Source organism: Anopheles moucheti, chromosome 2 (assembly GCF_943734755.1).
Source record: "Anopheles moucheti chromosome 2, idAnoMoucSN_F20_07, whole genome shotgun sequence".
Lineage (NCBI taxonomy): Eukaryota > Metazoa > Arthropoda > Insecta > Diptera > Culicidae > Anopheles > Anopheles moucheti.
In genome coordinates this window covers 19,529,167-19,550,941 of record NC_069140.1, presented here as the reverse complement: position 1 = coordinate 19,550,941, position 21,775 = coordinate 19,529,167, and the positions used below count along the sequence as shown (strand labels likewise).

General features: G+C 44.6%; 1 protein-coding gene across 4 annotated transcripts in view; it reads left to right on the top strand.

Moving 5' to 3' along the window:
- The first annotated feature begins 921 nt into the window (after positions 1-921).
- LOC128299688 (protein couch potato) overlaps positions 922-21,775 on the top strand; it is a 106,927-nt gene continuing 86,073 nt past the window's right edge. For all 4 annotated transcript variants that reach the window (XR_008287311.1, XR_008287310.1, XM_053035721.1 and 1 more), the window contains exons 1-2: positions 922-1,017; positions 2,902-3,665. Coding sequence is in view for 2 of the 4 variants with exons in the window: in XM_053035721.1 (XP_052891681.1) it covers positions 948-1,017; positions 2,902-3,665 (834 nt within the window). In the remaining 2 variants the exon portion in view is untranslated. The remainder of the gene's footprint in view (positions 1,018-2,901; positions 3,666-21,775) is intronic.

Sequence of the window (21,775 nt, the reverse complement as noted above, 5' to 3'; positions counted from 1 at the left end):
CGACCAAGATTTATCCATCGACCTAGAAGTCGGTACGTCTACAGTGCATATTCCGGTACATAAATTTAATTTTCCTCCCTTAAAATTGCAGGAGACCTAAACCTGAAGCTAAGTAAACCCATGTCAAAAGAAGAGTGAGGTACAATTTGATGCAAAAAATGACAAAAAGATGCGCAGACGACGCAAATATTTCAAATATGGTTCGTTTTGAGCATACGTTCAATAAATTATAGAGTATCAGCCAACTTTGGCACGATTCCAGTGCCAACCCGGAAAGCAAAAATACGCTAAGCTAGTTTTTGATGCTGTCTTTAGCAATCCAATAGCACTTGGCACATATAATTCTTCTTCCTTTGAGCCTTTCTTAGTACAACTTTTTTTTGTTTAACTTTTTGTTTACCAATGAATTATTAATATAAATTAATCAAAGTTAATTAATTAATTATTTTAATAAATACAGCGTAAATATTCCCTGTTATGATATGGAAGCTTTCGTATGATATCTTGGCTAGACCTAGAGAACCAATTCCGCCAACTACCAATGTTCGTAGGATAGTTGATTAAAGCTCCCTGTACGGATTTGCGGATTTCGGATTATTTTCTTTGTAGTAATATTTACCGGACTTGATGTAGCGTAGAAAAAAGAGAGAGAGTGATTTATCTCGTTGAACCCTTATTTACAATTGTTTTTGAGTGCCCCTGGCACTCACCTTCCGACAGTTGACGAAACTTAACGAAACCGATCGTCACCTGTCAACTTCCTGCCTGCGCTGCGGCAGATTGTAAACAAAACAAAGTAAAGTTGTTAGCACGTGTTTAGTGATAAGCAAATTTTAGTGATCGAACGCGTAATGATCCCCGTGTCAGTGTTTAGTTTTACTACTCGTGTGAGTTGGTCCTTGCCACATTCGGTGGCGATGAAGTGTTGTTGCTGTTTGTCGCGGAACATGTGGAAAAGTTTTTTTCCGTTGTCCGAGTGTATGTGTGCCAGGAATCCGCGCCTGGATGTGAAACGACGTAAGTCCGCTAAGAATCCCGCTGTAGTGAGGTCCCCCACCAGTTCGATGTGGACTGCCTTCGTTGCGAAGCACAAGTAGCACTTCGCCGCCACTGCACGCCGGTGTGCAGGTTTCATGTAGAAAGGGCCAGCGCAATCTACTCCGGTAACAGAAAATGGCCGACTTGTTGTTCCTGTCTTTTTTTTTGCAATTGATTAATATGTTTATGGAGCAGGTTCTCTCAGGTGTGTTGTTAAGATATCGGTTGGGAGTATGGTAATCCGTTTTTTCCGAATCTTTGATGTACATTTGAATTCATAATTCTCCTACAAGAAAAAAAAAACAAGAAACCAAATATGCAATGGGCGTTCGGGTGTTTGTAATGAACACCGCCAACATCCAGCAAGCAAAGCCGCGCACTGTTCCACAACGCCAACGGCACAACACACAAGCGCAAAAACATCGTTGCAGCGAGCCGCAACTGCAACGCTGATGATCGATTGCGTTGCACTACGGAACGCTGCGGCCGCGGAGGCGCATCGTATTTCGTTACGTTATTTCTAAACCGCGGCCAGTTCGCACTAAACCAAAACCCTTCGTTTCTCACCCCCTTCCAATGGTGCACCTTGCGATCCACCCTGGTGTTTACGCGGTGGTGGTAAGTGCATTGGCTATCGATGCACCCGGTTTGCCGGGTTGGGTAAAAAATCGCAAGCCACCGCGTGTGTGTGTGGGATGCTGGGAAGGGTGGGTTATTATGGTTTACCGGTAAAGGGGGATCGGTTTTTGACACGTCACAACTGACAACACCTGTGCCGAATCGGTACGTCCATTGCTGCGAACGAATGTGAAGTCGTTTAACGGTGCGGTACCGCAAACGGTACGCTAATAATAAACCCCACCACCACGGCGAGTTCCACGGCGTCTGCCCGGTGAGAGCGCGCACCGCGTCAAGTTCGCGCTGGTTCGTACTGGGCCCGAACAGATCGGTACGGTTATAGGATGGAAGCACCTCTGGAATGGGTCGTACCGACCATCCTGGGTAATCGTTAGCGCATGAGTTATGATGAAGATTTTAGGCAACAGGTTCCCCAGAAGTGTCGTTCGCGCACACCGGAATGTTTATGATGCCGCTAAAGCACTTTACACAAGTGGCCCAGATTTGAGGTTTTTCCCTATCGCTTGGTCGTTTCTCTGCAGTAGGAAAGAAAACGGCCTGAGCTAAAGTATATCTTAAAATTGAAAAGTCGTAAAAACGGTTTTGATTGAAAAAGTGATAAAGTAATATGCTGGGGATTTTTTTTTACAATATTCCTTCACGTCCGTCTTCCCGATTGATTGCTAGAATCTCGAAATACCCATCTGCGAATACTGGTGTGACATCCATCGTGGTCGATTTGCGGACCATAAATGTGGTGTCTTCGTACCGCAACCCCATTAATTATTTGCCGAATTGTGGGATATCGTCGACCATATCTTCTCACTTCTCCCCCATGGGATGAATGGTTTATGTGTGCAGCATTCACATAATCTCCGTTTGTGATCTCACATATGAGCTGACATGCAGCTGGACGACTACCGAGTGTGGAGATGAGCTGCATGAGGAGGAAAATATTGCGTGGCGTTTTAGAGTTAATCCTAGCCGTGCTGGGCCAAATTAATTATACAAATCTCAATCATAGCTTGACCGCATAGGTTTACCCATTTTGCGACGGCTAGTAATGCTGTAATGGATGACACTAGTAATTATAGACGGATTATGTTTTGTGTTAAGGTGGATTCTGTACTATGATTTCTTTTATTTTATTAAATAATTTAATCTCCATTTTTCTTGTTGTTTTGATATTGCTACTAACAATGCATAATGCTAATGGACAGTGTTTACCTTCCTTCCTTCTTGCAGGATCGACACATGGTGTTCGATTCAGTGGCGCGTCAGTAAATTCCGTCACCATTTCGTCGACCGTGGTGAAACGCAGGCCAGCGCCGCAGATTACGGTAGCGAGCGGCCCGCAGGTCCTATCGCCGAAGCGACTCCGCACGACCGCGCTGCCCGGCGTCGCGGCGGCTGCCCTTCCGGCCCTCGGCAACTGCCTCGTCCCGGCGCATCCATCGGCCGCTGCCGCTGCCGCCGCCGCAGCCGCCCTGCTGCAGCATCAAATCCATCAACACCATCATCAACAGCAGCAGCAGCAGCAACAGCAGCATCTTCAGCAACTACACCATCAGCAATCGATAAGCACGGACGTACAAACTCAGCAGGCACAGCAGCAGCAGCAGGTGCAGCAGGTGCAGCAATCGATCTCACCGCAACCGAACCCAGTATCCGTATCGGTTGCTAGTGCACTCGCCGGCCAATCGCCGCTGGGTACGAATCCCACCAGTAGCACCGGAACACCAGCAGTTGGGGTAGGGCAGCCGCCGATGTTCAGCTCGCCGGTCGTTGCGCAGTCGAACGCCGTAGTCAGCAGTCCGTCTTTGAACGGTGCGCTGAACGTGAACGCCGTAAACGCAGCCAACAACAACCACACCGGACTCGGACAGACCGGCCAGTCGGCCACCGGCAACCTCAAGATGGACAGCTCGATGGGACAGATGACGCCGATGGCACCGCTGGCATTGTCGCAAAGCATGGATTCCGTAAACACGGCCAGCAACGAAGAAGAGGTAGGTTTCATTTGAATGCGTTTTGCAATTTTCCCAAGGATCTTTTTAGGTCTATTGGGATATGTTTGACTGGCAGACAAATTACCGATCTGGAAGCGATCTGAATTCGTCCAATGCGTTATCTCGCGGTAACTGACGGTTAAATAAATACCAAACTGTGAAACCCCGCGGACATATCCCGCGCGTATAAATCGCACACGCGAGCACATTATATCGAATATTGGACACACATGCCAACGGAGACCTTTTCCTTCGATTTGGCGTCCGGCATCGGTCCGCTCGGTGTCGCTGGCATTATGATGATCGTGACGATTGTGTTGCCGTGTCTCTCTCCCATTACCCGCGCCCTGTTCCGGGGTGCGAGACATGTAATTCAATCCTATTTTTAAAAGATTCATTCCCTTTCGGTCACAATCGACTATAAATATTGGCGGCACTGCTATAAGCAGTCGCGACCAGCCAATGACGCGAGCGTTTACTGCAGCGAAGAAGTGCAGTGTCGCAGTGCCGAAGGGTTGAAAAATGGTTCCACACATCGAACTGCCCCAGGGTGCCAGATGACGGGAGTACCAGCGCAATGGATGTCTGTAATTTTAGAAATTGGTGTGTGTTTGCCCATCATCATCGGGTTTTTGGTTTGGTTTTGCAAACCTACCCCACCAGTGGCCAGTTCCAAATGCTGCTCAGGTTGCAGTTGTGCGTCCCGTTTCGATCTGGTCGCGGAGAAGATCAGTCGATCCGGTGGATTATGCGGAGCTGATGGGACGGCGGCCAGAGTGCGGTGTGGCATTTCTGTGTCGCAACCTTGGGCGAAGGGCGGCGTTGAATGTGTGCTGCTGCGTGAAACGGAGTCGATTCGTACCTGTTCGGTGACGGTGTAGGACGCTGCCCCAACATCGTTCAACGCGAGTCAAATTGCCGTTCGGAGCGCTGGGTGAACAATCCGATCGCTCCCATAATGATCCGGCTCGGTAAGAACGCATCGCACCGAATGGTTTTTGATATTTGCATTTCGATGGTGTCCCGGACCATCGGGGGAGGGGGGGTACACGTTCTGCGTCACCTATCAGCTAATTATAAATTGTCTTTGGTTTCCATCTAGTGCGACACTTTTCCGGCTAGTGTTTCACCTTTTGCCGACACCCGACACGCCCCTGTCTGCATCTGGGGGAGGGGGGCGATTTGAAACTAATCCCGACCGATCGTGTTGAAGGTGATCGTTGCCAGTTTGGAGGTGAGAAACGTGCGAAATAGCGCCCCGGTTGGATCGCATAAAGGATCACGCCCAACTGCATATTAATATGCACAGATGCGATCACTTTGGCAATCTGACACCATTGCGCGGTGCATTTCGTATCGAGGCATCGAATGACGGAAGCGCATACGAAACCCGGTAGTCGAAGCGCTGGTTGAGATCCGTTTGACAGGGCGGTGCAGACTACTTTTTGCAGGGTCTTTGGCGTAGGTAGTATGGAATTGTGCTATCGATTTGTAACATGTATTTCATTTTCCAAAGCGTATTGATCAACATTCGATAGACAAGATCCATGCGAAATGATTCTTCGCTGAGAAACATTCCATCGTCAAGTCGGTAAATGATCACCGTCGATTAGTGAACGGAAGAGTAATTGGTGCCGATTAACGCCAAGATGCAATCGACTCGATGTCGAGTCTCATCAAGCCTTAGGAAACCGTCCCGGAAGAGTGATCAGACTGGGGTGAGGTATACCGTAGCGGTCCGGTGTCCATACCTCGTTGCTGATGTGTTTGTTTTTAGCTATGCATCTTTAATCTTCTTGTCACTATAGATCCTGACATGGTAACGAGTTGGAGAATTAATTTATGTACTCGTACAGTGCAGTACCGTTCTAGGTCAGCTTGCCTTACAGCTCGCTCTAAGCGAATGGGACCTATAACTATATTATAGGGCCATCTCTAGTCCCAATCGTGCCCTGCCAATGCTGAATTCGTTGGACACGTGTTCTAGGCCAAACACGAGTGCTCGAAATCTCGATACACTGATTAATGATGGGTTTCGTTTGGATAGTTTTTTTTCCCCCGCCAGCTGCATCTTGTCCTGAGCATCGAGCAGTTAATTTTTATGATACAGGGTCCATAAGTCTTGATTGCATTTGATCACCTCCAACGATCACCGAACGTGATCAACATTGTATGTGTTCGTCGAAACTACGCCATCTCATATAAATCAGCTTCAACTTGCCGTGCAAGCATGGTGCAAATTATAGGTGATGGTTTTTCTGTGGGACAACATTTTTATGGGTTGGGGCCTGGGGGGGAGGCGACGTGTAATAAGTGTTGCACGGAAAATTTGGCCCTAGTGTTGTAATGTAGACACCCTGATACGACTCATCGAAGTTGGTCAGTATGACGTTAATCAGAAATGATGTGACCTTTTGAGATGGATTCGAAATGTAAGGGATGTTGATTCTTCAAAAGTTTTAAGTATATAAGATAATGGTTTCAGACATAACTGCTTTCCTTCAAACTAAGTTAAACTTAACGACAGTTCTATGGAAAATATCTACATTCCTACTCAAAAATGCAAAGTTATTTTTATGAAAAACTTTTCTTTTCGTTGGAAGACAATTACGACAGCCGCCTTTTCGAGTTGTTTTCAGGAAATGTCTCTCATTATTCGTAATAATTTAAATGCGAGGCAGTTTGAATAGGCAGAAACGAGTGGAGCTGGAAACGTAGCGCATATCGTTCTTCGAAATCACTTGCCATAATTTCCGGTGGTTAAGATTCGCACAATATTTCGAAATGCTCTTCAAGGCGAAACTGAATGTTTAATTTTCTGCATCACGAACTTAAGCAAATGAAGAAATTTATTGCAAAAGTGAGAACCATAAATTATACCAAGGGATCAGCATTTTGCCAAAGACACAAGTTACAGGAAATTGAAAGTTGTTTATAAAGATAAATTGTTACGTAAACGGTTTTTTTATGAGTAATTTTCTAACTAAAGGAAATTGTTCTCATGCTGCAACAACAATCGACCAAAGAACTACTTCTCGGGCAATGTGCAGACTACTTCTTCATCTTCAATATCTCACTATATATACGCAAGACTAAGCGCTCTGGAACTTGATTGTCGTTAACGAAGAAAGCACTCAGCATAACCATCATCCTGTAAATACTACGCGAATAAGTACTTTGAACGTGTTCACCCTTCCAAGCGACTGCTCTCCCTTCCCGCAAAAAAAAGGAGTTATAGTGTGGTAAAACGCGTGAGCGAAATGAGTGTATCGTAGGGCGCTGGAGAAGAAGCGGTATAGTGATGGGTCCCTGTTTCTTCAACCCCTTCCAAACCCCCGAATGTATGGACGGTGAAACCTGCCAAACAACGACGACCAAAAGACACGAAAGTACATTATCCTTGACTTCCAACTCCATCTCCATAAAGTGGGCAAATAAAATCCAATGTAATATGAATGAGGTTTTGCCCGGTGCGCCTGAACGAAGTTTCATTGCACTCAGCGTGTGGTGCTGGGCGTTTGAAATGGTGGCAAAACATGTGGTTTTACCCTGCTTGTCTCGTGTTGTTTGTTTTTTTGTTCTTACCAATTTACCACCTTCCTGGTGGCCACTTACTCTACGGGATTTGTTCCTTTCTCCAAGTTGCTATCGTTTCGTTTGCGGAACAGCTGGCAGGACGAGCTGTACGAAGATGGCCAATAAAAAGCTGATCACATTCATCATCCAACGAAACCCATCCATCAACCTTTGGCGGTGGTGAGCAGGGCTTCCTCGCAAGGAGTCCTGGAGAGGTGGAGAAGAATGCAAATTTTATGAACTCTCCAACCGCTCAAAGTGGATTGGCGGTGTGCGTTTGAGAGAGCGAGTGTGGGAGTATGTTTGTGATGAAGGTTTAGCCATCATGTTTGATTGCGACAGCTGTGGTACGATCGTCAGAGTTATATGCTGGTGGTGCCATCCGTAAGCATACAGCTTGTTTTATGCTTAGAATATAAACTTCAACCCTTCCGCCCGACCGACCAACCGGGCAATGAGATGCTAGGGGTTGGCTCCTTTCGTCATAAATCCTCTCCGTTCCTCAGTGCGTTCGGGTGTTCTAGGTATGTACCTGCCAGCTTGGCTGACCTCGAACCGGTTCGACACGATTGCGCAATCAATGAAGCACGGAGCAGTCACGAGTACGAGAGGGCGTAATTGCTGTAAACATGTTTCAATCATTCATGATTCACGAGGCTTGCAGTTTACCCATCTAGCTGCACTGCTTCGTTGCGTAGCCATCATAACTACCGAAGCGTGCACGCTCATTGTGCTAAACGTAGCTTTGTTTTCAAAGGATGAGGTTGTATTGGATCTGAACAATCTCCAAATTTTACAACCCTATACAATTCCAATAATGTTATACATAAAATATTTTATCATCTTCATGATTTAAACTAGAGATCGTATGTAAAGTGACAGAAAAGCTCGTTTACTGTGACTGAATCACTCGGTGGAAAATAAAAATGAAATATTATGAATAACACATCATTTCAATTTCCCAGCAGAGGTCGCCACTGTGAACCGATCTAGTAGACTATGCTGTCACTTATATTCTGTGACAGTTGTTTTGTTTACATCACATTGAATTTGGTTGGTCTCGTGAACTGCTTCACGAATCACACTGTACACCACCGTTTCCGTTAACCACGCTGGACAAACACGAGCTTCATTTAGCACACATGAACGACCCATCTGTGGCAATAAATATGTGTACTCCATAAATGCGCTCATTGCAGTACCGTGCGCAAGACTCCAGTCCACCCTCACAGCAAACCTTGGTTGGAGTTGCTAAGCAGAACTATAGCGAATCGATTCCGTCACAAACGGACGGCTACACACACACACACCAGTTGACGCATTTCGTCTCGACGTTCCATCGACCGACCGACATATGCTGTTAATTATTTGATACATGTTTAATGATGACGTTTATGTAGCTCCGGGCAAGTTTGCATGGTCGCTGCTGGTGGGTTTTCTTGCGGGCTGTCATCACCGCCCCCCGGTTGGTTTGGTGCGTGCCTATCATGAGCATAATTCCTTGTGCCCGGATGCGTGGAGACACTCGGTCTAGTTTGATGCCGCAGACAACCGTAGGGACATCATCTTGAACGGTTCGAAAGCGTTCCGGCGCCAGCGAGGTTCGAGTTTGTTTGCAAATGGCCAAGATTCGGGGTCGGGGCTTTTCGGACGACGGCAATACGGTGGAAACATGTGTTGATATTCCCCTTTCGGCAAACAATCTGGAGACATGGGAATGACTCGGGTCGGAAGCGTTCATTCGTTGTGCAAATATTCTGCAAAATGATAGGTTTTCTCCGAATGTTTTGGGCTCCACTTTGGTGAATGTGGGGCTAACTATCATGGTTCGAAGGGAATGATTAATTTATTTGGTTGACTGGATGTGCTTTTAGCGATAATGAAATGTCCGGACATTGAGTGTATGTTTGATCGGGCAAATTTCTACAGAATTTATATTCGTGCCCATCGAAACCGATCAGTTTAGGTTGGGCTGGTAAGGTTTCCTTTTTGACCTGTTAGACCCCGAGCACACTGGGACTGGTTAAAACTTTAAAGCACAGCACTTCGATTAGTAAATTCATGGAATGGATTTAGATACATCGTTTGGCTAAACTTTTGTTCAAATTTTGCACTTTCGGCCAGATAACCTTTTGCGCAATGAGAAATGTGTACGCCCGGGACGTACTGCAACCTTACGCATTTGTAAAAGCTCATCCCTTCCGGCAAGAATTAGAGTGAGGTGATAAAGCACGGGAGCAAGCGAAGGTTCCAGCCGTTCTCATAGAAGGTGACCCCACTTGTTTCATTATGATAGTGTAACGTATATATGCTCTTGTGACCATCCTATCTGCTCATTGCCCATCCTTCGGAAGGAGTTTTCTCGGTCCGGAAGAAGAAAAAGTTTTTCCAGGGTAAAATACACAGAACTACTGGGCGGTTATGAATGTATGGAGCAGATCGGCCCAAACGATTGTGTTGACTTCGCCGTAAATGCAGCAAATGTTGTCGGTGTGCTGTGTTTGCTCATGGTACAGTTTCCTTCGCTGTATGTGTGTGTTTTTTGTTGTGCTCAGAATTGAAACGACAATCGGAAAAGCCGGGAATGGAAAAGGGCAAGTACTTTGTTTGCTTGTTTGTTTATTTATCTGAGCGAATATTTGACCGTTTGTGGGAATCGGGTTTGTTGTTTGCTACGATCGGAACCATCGTTGCATTGGACGATTTTCCCAGGCCTGTACTCGCTGTGCTGCATGCATGCTTCCGCTATGGCCCGAATGCGCCTGTTGCAAACTAGTGGCCGTGCCGTTTACGTACCGTTGCGATGCGTCTGCAAGAAAGTTATCAGAGCAATTGCAATCAATAGTGTATGCTCTGTTTCTAGCGCGGCACTGCATTGTTGCAACGCAGGGAACTAGACCACCGGCGGGGGAAAAGCGTAGGTAGAATAGACGGCTTAAATGGGATCAGCTTTTCACGCCTCCCGTGCTTGAAACTTGTCGGAGAAAACTTGTTGTCTACGCAAATGCGAAGGGCGATGGAAAGTGGACTCCTTTCCGAATGGGGACACAACATTGTGCATCGAAATTGGATCCTCAGCTCTTGAGGGTGTGAGTTGATAGACTAAGAAAACAGTTGGTGACAGCATGCAGTACAGTTGTCCATTGTTTCGTACGGCAGAGGGTATTGCTTCTGCTCGTTTCGTAATGACGATAACAAATCTTATGGGCGTATCAGATTAATTTGGTTGCATAGATTCGATGCAGGTTACATAATTATAAGCAACAACATTAATGCAGAACCTTTTTTAATTGTTTAACATGCTGCTACCATCATTCATACAGAGCAATGTGTAAAAGATTAAAATATGATATATAATTATTAAACAATTATAAGTTTTGGAAAAACGTTTCACAATATATTTTGCCCGGGAAAATATGATTTACTTGTTAGTTTGCATCTCAAAATTTATTTATCAGCAGAGCAAACTGACGACTCTTGCTCCAATATTCACTTTGGTGTAGACGAAGGAACTAGACGCATTTCGAGTGTTTCATTTATTATTCAATTAGAAACATCTAATTGCTGCATGTTTCATCACCAACTGCACCATCATCCGTGAGAGCTATGTCCAACATAAATAATGATCGTAAACACAAACCATCGTCAGCAGGAAGGAGCTGATCTCTTCCGCACAGTGCGCGGACACCAAACTCATTTTACTGCAGTGTGAATAATTAAAGATTTTAGACCCCCGTCTGCTCCACCCGCCCGCCTCTCATCGCCAGTGAATAGCGTTTCTGAAGCATTTCTTCCAACAGCTACCCAATGACTGAACCGAAACTAGTGCCCTGACACGGTCGAAGAGACGGAGATTTTGAGGACCTTCCGGTTTGTTTTTTTTTTAGTTTGGACAGCATTAGTCATCAAATTATCGAGCAGCATCTGTCGGTGCTTTCCTTCTTGCAAAAAAGGAAAAGAATAAAAACAGCAAACTGCCCCAAAAAAACACCAACGTGCGAAACGAGACGAGACAAAATCAAATAGAAACCTTCAACTTCAAACCCGGTGGTCCGCGTTGGTTTTTCAATACCTCTTTTTCCGCCACGTTTTCTTTCTCATTCCATCTCCTGCTTTTTCCGATACGAAATGAGCACTTTTTACGAGCCGTCGAGTGTTGGAAAACTTCCTCCGGTTCCGGTTCCGGCTTCTGGCTTGTGTTTTTTTTTGCATTCTCCCACTTGCAAACAAAACCGCTTCACATAAAACGGGCTAATGAAAGCAATTCCCGTTGATATTTTACCAGGCGTTTTATGAGTTTTCTTCACAGCAAGTAAGCACTTTTATCAACCGTTTCTTCCCATCCGCGGCGTCCAAGTCTTGCCTGGCGAAACGATCCTCGAAGTGATAAAGTGGCCGGCAATTAATTCGCTGTGAAAGGACGCGCCGACGTGGAATCATGGCCATCATCATCAGCTCGTCATCGTTAGGGTATGAACGAGCGTGTTTTTTTTTTTGTTTTATTTGAGCAAGAAAAAATATCTCCAAATGGTGAAGCTGCTGGAATGCTGCTTCTTAATTAGTACCGCTGTGGGAGTTGGAATTTTAGGAGTTGGTAACGAATTTCGTTAGTTGGTGGAAAACGCGGCTAAGCTGCAAATGGAGACGCATGGTACGTTTTACGGGTGATGTCAACTTTGGACGCTGCTTGATCGTTAACAAAGTGTTAAAGAAGAATTTTGGAACAATACTTTAAACTATACAACTTCTGCTTTGTTATGTGCTTTTAGATAACTTTTTTTTGTAGAAAGAAGTTTCTCCAGTAACTAAAGTTTTTGTTCAAGGGCTTTGTTCAAACTGCACATGTTAGTCTTCTTCAACGCAGACAAAACATTGCCTTTGCTCCTTTTCTGCGCCGTCCAAGCTGATGCTATGTCTCGCCTGAGCAATCGAGCAAATAAATCCTCCACTAATGTCGAAAGATTTGTTGTAAGGATTTGATAAATTGACGACCGGATTGTGAAGCGTAAAGCCTTCACCCTCCTACCACACGCTCTCAAAAGACGGACTGTTACAAGTGTTGTCAGTGAAGTGTTACGGGGTGGCGTGTGCCTTTGTCACATTTTCCGCACACCGTAAAACGACCGCCCCGTGCAAGGAAAACGGAGGAGAACGGAACGGAAAATTCGCTCAAGTGTGATTGGTTTACTTCGCCGGATTGTCGAAATAAGAGCCACGGCTGGGTGGCGAACACTTGTGAGTGAAAGGGAGAAAACCCTCGGAAAGACAGGACACGGGGTTCGTTGGGGTAGGCCGTTTGTAGGCCGCCGGTAAGATATTGGCGACGGAAATATTGAAGGCCTTTCGAGTGGCTCGTGGAAACAAAAAAAAGGACCCGGCCCGGTAAAGGTATGGTTTCGGATTAGTTTCCCTCGGTGTGAAAGCGATTCATCTTCAGGGTTCGGTGTGATTGGGGTGGGTTGAGCGAGCAGAAAAATAGGGCCCGCCAAACACACACACTGAAGGGCTTGGTTTCGTGCCGTATCGAATTTGGTTCACTGAAACGGAAGCGTTGAAGCGTTTGAAGAAGAAAGGTTTCGGATGAAAGCAGCAATGCATTCGGTACATGTATCATTACATGAAAGCATTTTCCTGTACTGGGATGTTGGAAGCTAGTTCGAAATCGTGTTTTCAAAAGGAAATAATAATAATTCAATCGGTACAGTAAGCATTAACCATTTGATAAATACTTTTTTACGTTTAATAAAAGTATCAGCTATATCTGGTAACACACTCAACTTGCTTGTGGTTAAAACTTGATGGCTATGTTAGAAAGCATCACCACAAACTGATGACGTTTGTTGGCAAAGGTCATCACTAGAATTGGACACGACGCCACACACACAGCAGCAGCAGCAGCGCGTTTGTGAAAAATGAAATACTTCTTCGAACCACACCCAGTTGGGGTGGCGAGCAAAATTATGACCAACAAACTTTTTTCATAGTTATGCAAGCTGTCGTCAAGCTGTCGCCAAAGTTCTCGCCCTTGTTCCTCCAATTTCACCGGAAAGTTTTTGAGGTTTCGCCAGAGGGACTGCATGTGAAAGACAGCATCCATTAACAGGAAGAAAAGATTGTTTGATAAACTAATGGAATTTTATGTGCGGAAACAGAGGACACACTAGTGCATGGATCGCATGGATCAATGAATGGTTTTTTTTTTGGTGTGTCTGTGTTTTAGTCACATGTTGTTTTGAAGCGAGCACAGATTTTTATGTACGAGTATATCTGCCGGAACTGCCGGTCGAGAGGTACTGGTTGAATGTGATAGAATTTCACCACGGAACATTTTTACGACTCCTTAATGGCGCTGCTGCTAAGCTGAACTTCATCCAGCCAACCGCGCCGATATGTGCAAGAAAGTTGATTAATTTTGCGCTTTCTTTTCAACACATTCACCCGCGAGGATGCGCATCTCTCGGGAAGGGAATTGGATGATCTCTCTGATGGATGAATTGTTGAAATTTTCACCACCAGAATCGGAAGATCTTTCGCACGGGTTTCCGGTGAGTTTGTTTATGAGTAGAGAGGATGCCGTACAAACACAATATGATACAGGCTTTTGGCAGCACAATGAGAAACAACAACAAAAAAAAACATCATCAAAATCCCTGCATCCCTTCATGGCGGTAAAGCCGTCTTAGCAAAATAGACCACTTCCCAGACAACGCACACTGGTGTATGATGAGGTATTAAATTTTGATTGCCGCTAAAAGGTTTAGTATATTTCCTCCCCCGTCGGTTCGTCATATGCTTCCCACGGGAGGAAAAGCGGTCTGTCGTTGCGTTTTGTTTGCAACTTAACCAAGCCTAAGAATACAACAAAGAAAAAAAAACTCTTTCCGTGAACGTGATATTTCTTGTGCTGGAATGTGTGCGGAAATCCCCAAGCTCATCTACATTCGGGACAGGCATGGAATGGAGGCAAAAGAAAGACCTAAAAAAAAGCCTTACAAAAGCCCTGGAACCGTCATGGAGTGTCAGTAGCACACGAAAGGAAAGCAGTTTGCACCTTCTGGTGCGAGACGCTTTTGCTTACCGTTCTACCGATCAAACGATACCATACTGCTGGCGTCTTTGTTACGGTGGTGGTGGTGGTGGGTTTTCATGACTCTCGGAGGATTAGCACAAATTTGGGAAACGATATCTCATTGTTTTTCATGTGTTTCAATTTTCGACTCGTGCCGAACCGCCGGCAGTCGACGGTTATGTGTCACAAATGTGTCCTTCTTGTCGTGTATAAATGTGTACTGTACTACACTGACGGTAAAAATCACCCTTATTTGCTATTACGTTCCTTCGAAACATTGCACTTCCTGGGATAACATGTTTTATTTTGTTATGCTTGTGGGGAAAAATACCTTCTTTTTTTGTTACTCCTTTGCTCCCGATTGTTTCCCCCTTTTGTGCCGCAGCGTTGCAGAAACCAATGCAAAAGCTTTGATCGTCTTTTGTTGCACTGCTGCTGTACCCAGTGCGCATGATGTAATTTTTACCTGCTGCTGACTGGAAAACACGAACCAAAAATGCTCCCCAACTCGACCAACATGTTCGCCAAGGAAAAAGGCATATCTTTTATGCTTGCAGTGCACCTTGAGACCACTAAAGTGCAACAAATCCAACCTCCTCCTGTTCATGCTCAATCCGCAACACACAGCAATGCACGATCCATTGCAGCACCATTTCACCTGAAGCTTTGGTGAAAAACGTGAAAATGCAACACTTTCCTTGGTGGGTGATGTGTTCCTTTTTTGTTTGCCTCACATTGTTACTACCCACGTTCTATGGCGTCTTCGATGGGTTGCGATTAAATATTTAGCACCTGTGTGTGTTCGTACGGACCGTACCATATCCATTTCCCGCGAGGATTCCTGTCCCGCCACCTGCCTGCCTGATTGGTGTGAAGCATCGACCGAAACTGCACGTTGGCCGTTGTTTTCGATGTGTTTATTGAAAATTTATGGGTATAAATTTTAAATTTTTCCACAACCCACCGGGTGCAAGGTGGGAACCCCTTAGGGGAAGGAAGGAGTGGTTTTAAATTTTGCCCGCTGCAAGTGCAAGTTTGTAACGATTTTACATGGCAAGCTGTGCTTCGGTAAGTCACGTCAGGTCGTTGCATTTATTGGAAATGTGCAACGTTACTGCTGGTGGTGGTAGCGCTATGCATAATGGGCAAAGCTGGCTCGTAGCTTTTGGCTTTTACGGTGGCATTTTCAAGGATCGGATCGTTTTAAGGATGGCTTGGGTGCAATTATTTAAATCGAACCATGGCAGGCAGGTGCTACAGTACCGATATGGTAAGCTAAAGGCGATGTTGGGCCGAATAAAACAATAATTTACAAAGCCATTCTGTGTTGCCTAACAAGTGTTTCTGCTCTTACTAAGGGAGTTCTCGCATGTTCTATTTACGAACATTTCATTTTATATTCATATCAAACTTTTCATACTACATGGTGGCTATAAAACTATTAGCTAATTCCACGGTTTCGATGTGTTACATATTTTAGAAGAATTGGTCTGTAATACGTTGATTTTGATGGAATTTGAAAATAGATATCGGGCCTTTCTCTGGAACGTTTCTGGAACACATTTTACTACGGGAAAGCTTTCAAGACAACTTTGCAATCAATTATTACAATGAAATACTTTCGCAATTCTGATAATTTTCTACCGCGATTTGAAATACATTTTTCATGCTCTCGTGCAAATAAGTCTGCACGTACATCATGGCCAGAAATATACCTTAGAGGAACTACTCTGCTACGCGCTTTAGTTTGCAACTTATCAACTACCTAAAACTACATTGTTTTGAATTAGTTATACATGAACGAAATGACGTTCATTAATCGCAAGTAATGGGAAAGTTCTCGTGAAAAGCAACCGTCATTCGACGTCGTCTACAACAGTACGTACAACTTCAATGAGAAAATAATTGCCAAACCACTAGGCCAATTCTGGTTAGTGCCAATTTCACTAGTACCGCTCATCCACTGTCGGCAACTTTGAGGCGACCACCGTTAGAACGTTTGGTGATATCGTTTGGAAACGTTTTACGTTAACTAGAAATCCATCCACCGCACGACTTAAAGTAGAGTTCGTCATTGACCAATGGATGAAGCAGTTGGGGGACGTTAAAATCAATAGCAATGTAATACAAGCAGCATTGGTGAAGAGTTTTATCATGGAAAATGTCATACCGTAGCTGGACTCACTCGACGGGTAACGAATTGTTGAAAGGATAGATAGAAAAAGTTATTCAATTCCGGAGAATGTCAACGCCAGAGACTGAGACGAACTTTTTCAATCGAATCATTATGCTCTGGCTTCGTTCATAAACAACATGTTTTCGTTTGGTTTCGAATCGATAAACCTTTGTTTTATTAAGTCGTTGTAGAAAAAGCGCTATATACTATCTACTGCGAGCCCAATATGATTTGTGCAAATGGCCTTCTGTAAGCGATGAGTCGCTCGTGGGACATTAATCATACCGATTGGAATAAAAGCAAACTAACGGTGGCACTGCCCACTAACCATACGCTTAAATATTCACCACCAGTAACTGGCTCACCCAGTTTCAAGGATTTTCTCTTACTAACTGCACATTTTCTCTCTCCGGAGCTCCGTTTTGCATCGTAAAATATGAAAACCGCATGTTGGGGGAAGGTGGGTACCGTCGCTTCGACCGCGACAGCCAAACGGAGGCGGAGATTTCGACACCGGTGGAAATTTGCATGAAAATGAGCAACCCATTTATTTTGTCATTATTAAACCATCAGTTACTGTCATTTACCGCAGTGCTAGTATCCAGCAAACCCCCCCGCTACCCGGTAACTGGCTAGTGGGCAACGATTATGAGATATTCTGGCCATTTTCTTATCCACGTTTTCCTTCCTTCTTGAGGCGGGCATAGGTAAACAAGTGCCGGAAAAGTGTGAACCAAGCGGTGGTGATGAGCGGCAGCAGGAAAGGTTGTTTCGGAGTTTTCTACTCGATGGTAAGCAAACCAGCAGTTGCTTCAGTGAAGTAAACAACAACGCTGAAGTCACGGGTAAAGTGCTTCCAGGCAGAAGCGCCAGAATAAATCCCCATCCCTGCAGCCGTGTTGCAGCAGGGTGGAAGTTTTGCAGTGTACTACAGCTCGGTAAAAAAAGTTACTCGTTTGCGCCATCCCGCATCGCAGATTGACTTTAAGGTTTGTCCTAAAGTTTTCGCTCCCTTACCGATCGAGAGACGCTTCCGGCGACGTTCTGCCGGAAAACGACGAACGATCGAGATCGGTATTTGCTTTCGGAAGGGAACATTTAGAGGTGGGAAGAGTAATTCGGGAGGGCATTTTCCGGAGGTAGTTCGTTCGTTCTTCTCGCTTTGGGCGTTGGATGTTTGGTTGTTACTGAAGTTAGCGTATTACAAGATGTAGCTGCGAAATCACTGCATTCTACCCATCGATGGGATGTTTGTTGCATTTTGCCAGTAAGAAAAAAAATGTCCTTTTCTTACTCACATTGATGTTTTGTCAGTGGATGGAACATACTGTGACTTTGTTAGTCTGCGTATTCTGCTTTGTTGTATTGTCAGCTTGTATTGTTATAACTTTTGGAACACAAACATGCATTATTTTTGTTTTTAATCTTTCCTCGTTAAATTAAATCAATCAAAGGTCGTTTTCGAACGATCAATCTAACGTAATACTAGGTCTTTTATACTCAGTCAAAATCACACAAATCCACCGACTGGCCAAATTCTCCTAGCTGTCCCTGCTCCCAAAAAACAAACCGCGTAGGAACACCGTTTATCTCCGAACAATACGGTCAAGTGGGCGGGTACGTTGTAAAATAAGTTCTACGCGAACGTTTAAACCTGATCTCGGGAACGTGCACTGCTGTTGCATCACACATTGACCATCATCGCTCCCATCAAAGCGAATGCTTGAGAATGAAAAATATCGGACAGGAAACAATGGGCTATAATTTCTGTTATTTCGTTCATTTTGCCACACACCGTGTGTCACCAGCCCAGCTCGGGCCCACCTTGCCTCACCGCCCCACAGCAACGCACGTGTTTACTGTGACGGTTTCGTGCCTTCAATCGGTTATTTCTATCCCCAAACCCCACACACATACACAAATCTAACCCGCCTCGTGCTGCTGCCTGCCTGCAATGGATGGTGGAAGGTACGGCCACGCGTACTGGCGGACATTTTATTGCCATCCAATGGTGACAATGCCCGGCGAATGGGTGTTACCGAACGCTGTTACCAACGACGACAACTTTACAGATCGTTTTTTGTGGTTGAACCATTTGCTGTTTTGCGTTTGGGAGGCATGTGTTTTGTGTATTTTTTTTTCTCCTGTCGCGCTGTAATGCCTTTGTTTGTGTTGCCCTTCAACGCTTCTCCACAGCATGTGTGCCGTAATCAACGCTCCGCGGGAGGGATGGCCAAGGGAGAAACACATTGACAAGCAAAAGCTTTGAACGGGGTGTTCTTTTTTTTGTTGTTGTTTGGTAGAAGACACCGGTGTCACCACTAGCAGCACCCACGTAGAATGTTGTGGAAAATACAATGCTTCACAGTGCAATGCAATGGCCGCCGTTTGAGGGGGGAAACCTCCCCGGTTGGTGTACTGCGAGGGTGGCCTATTGAGATTACAAAGGCTACGACGGTTCCCCCAAAACGAGGTGATAACAAAATCATACGGTGTTGGTAAAGCTTTGATGGGCTTTGAGAATTTGTCCACTTTCATCAACATCCACGGCACAACATTGAACAGAAATGTTGGCCTCCATTTTGCATTGCTAATTTGATTTTTTGTTCTCCAGTAATTTACGAAGATTACGCATTTTTGGTTAGAACTTTCAATAAATTCAGGCAGCTTAAGCACACCGCCTTGCTCTGTATTTATGACCAATTGTTTGTAATTTATATACTCCATCAACCGCATGCTATTTGGTGGTGAAATAGCGACCAGAACCATTTGCCAAAATGGCGCTTTGATCGATCCTACCGACCCCGGTACCGCGGGTCCTGTTTATCCTTTTTGTGACCTTCCCGCATAGCGTGTGGCTGTACGGCTGGTCGTGTCGGTGAGTCGGCCATTTGTCAGGCAACGGGCCCGGTAGCTTGCTACACCTACACCCGGCAATACAGTTGCGCCTGGTTGCTGCGTACCTCACCGGGCCGTTATGAACGCCAAATAGTCGCTGTCGCGCGCGAAGGTTTTATGGTTTTATTGCATGTCGATTGATTTTCTTCCCCCTCCGGCCGAAATGATCCACCACCGCTCCAGGTTTGATGACCGGCCGGAATTATTGTCGGTTGGCGTTTCTATAGTTGGCTTTCTTTTTGTTGTTGCCCCTCACTAGTTCATAGATCCTAACAAGCCGGGGGCAGTGTCCTAGAATGGGTAGGTGTGTGACCCCCGTTTCCCCCCTTCAGGCACGGTTGTACATATTATGTGGCTCGTTAACATTTGCGTAAGCGGCTTCCACACCGTACGGAACCACGTTTCCATCAACCCACCGCATTTGATGTAGTGGAAATGCGTTTGAATAAACAACCAACACAACAACTCCTGGTTGACTGGTGCGAGCAGTAAAGTTCGATACAAAAAAATGGCTGGATATTTTTGATGGGTTGTCAGAGTTTATTAGTCGACGGTGGACGGTTGCAAAGCTTCTTTTCGATTATGTGTTTTCCCAATTGTTACCATTACACGATAAAGCATATGGCGAACTCATTCACGTTTAGCTCGCGTAAAGTAATTCATAAAACATTCCTAAATACTTTTATTAGTAATTTGAAGCCCGAGGAAATATTTCTAATTTTATCTCTCTTTTTGCTTACAGGTAAGTCCGAACGACTGGGTGGAGAATTCGTAACGTTTCAACAAGAGACGTGAGTACTATTGAGTTGCATTGGGTATAGTTTTTCGGGTACAGCGGATATTCATTTCATCATGCTAGTAATTATTTATTGAGACTGATCATAAACGTTTCAAACGGGTGTCTTTAATAAATATTTTTTCCTAAGGCTTTGTTCATTTAGAAATGGGGCACTTTGATTGATTTATAGTGGCGCCCCCCGTAGACAAAAATGGAAACTTTTGACAGCGTTTTGTAGACAATAGTAAACATTTCGCTTTGTGAAAACTTCACGCAATTTTGTTTTCCCTGCTCCAAGATATTCGACATGCAAGAGGAAAAGCGAAAACTGATAGTGCACAACTATCTGCCAAATCCAGCAGTGTCATCTCGGGAGCTGGCAAAACAGTTAAGTTTGCCTAAGTCCACTGTTGCGCGAGTGATTAAAAAGTACAAGGAGACACAGACGATTGTTCGTAAGGTGCAAACTAAGCGACGGAGTGGAACCGTGAATCGTGAACTGCGATTGAGAGTCATTTGGAAAATCAAGGCTAACCCAAACATCTCCGACTTGGCCAAAAATCTTAACGCCGACCGCTCTACTGTTCGGCGAATCCGACTCCGAGAAGGTTTTAAATGATTTCGAGCAAGTAAACATCCTAATCGAAACATGAAACAACAAACAATGGCCAGAAACCGAGCTCGGAAGCTGTACGATCAAGTGCTGACCAAACAGCATGGTTGCATTTTGATGGACGATGAAACCTACGTGAAAGCCGATTTTAAACAAATCCCGGGTGTTTTATGAGGCTTATGCTCGCGGCAACGTCCCCAAGAGATTCAAATTTGTTTTTGCCGATAAATTTGCTAAAAAATTTATGATTTGGCAAGGAATCTGTTCATGTGGCAATAAGACCAACGTGTTTGTGACAAATAAGAACACAAATTCGGATTTGTATAAGAATGAGTGTCTTAAGAAACGTATTTTGCCATTTATTAGGTCTCATCATGGGTCAGTAATGTTTTGGCCTGATCTAGCAAGCTGCCATTATAGCAAGGACGTGCTACAATGGTACAACGATAATGGTGAGAAATTTATACCAAAAACGCTGAATCCACCAAATTGCCCCCAATTCCGTCCAATAGAGCGATATTGGGCAATAATGAAACAAAAACTAAAGAAAAAGGGTGCATTAACTAAGGATATAATACAAATGAAGAATTGGTGGAATTTAATGGCCAGGACAGTGGCTGAAGCAGCTGTGCGGCGGTTGATGGGCGGTATAAACAGAAAAGTCCGAGAATTTCTTCGTAAAAGCGAAGTGTAATTTTTTTCATATTTTTTTTAAATATATTATATTGAAACCTATGATTCCTTCATACAAAGTTTTTCAATTGGATTAATGGTATAAAAGATACCCGCTTTGCAAAGTGCCCCATTTCTAAATGAACCAAGCCTTAGTTGCTGAGATATCGAAGCACCAAGTCTTTTAGATCGGAATTATCACTGCAATAAAAGTGAATTGCAAAACGACCAATGGACCACTTTTGTGGCTATCCACACCTTAATTCAACTCCACAACTTTTCTCTACGCTTCCATGATTGGGAACGTTTAACTATTCGTTTAACAATT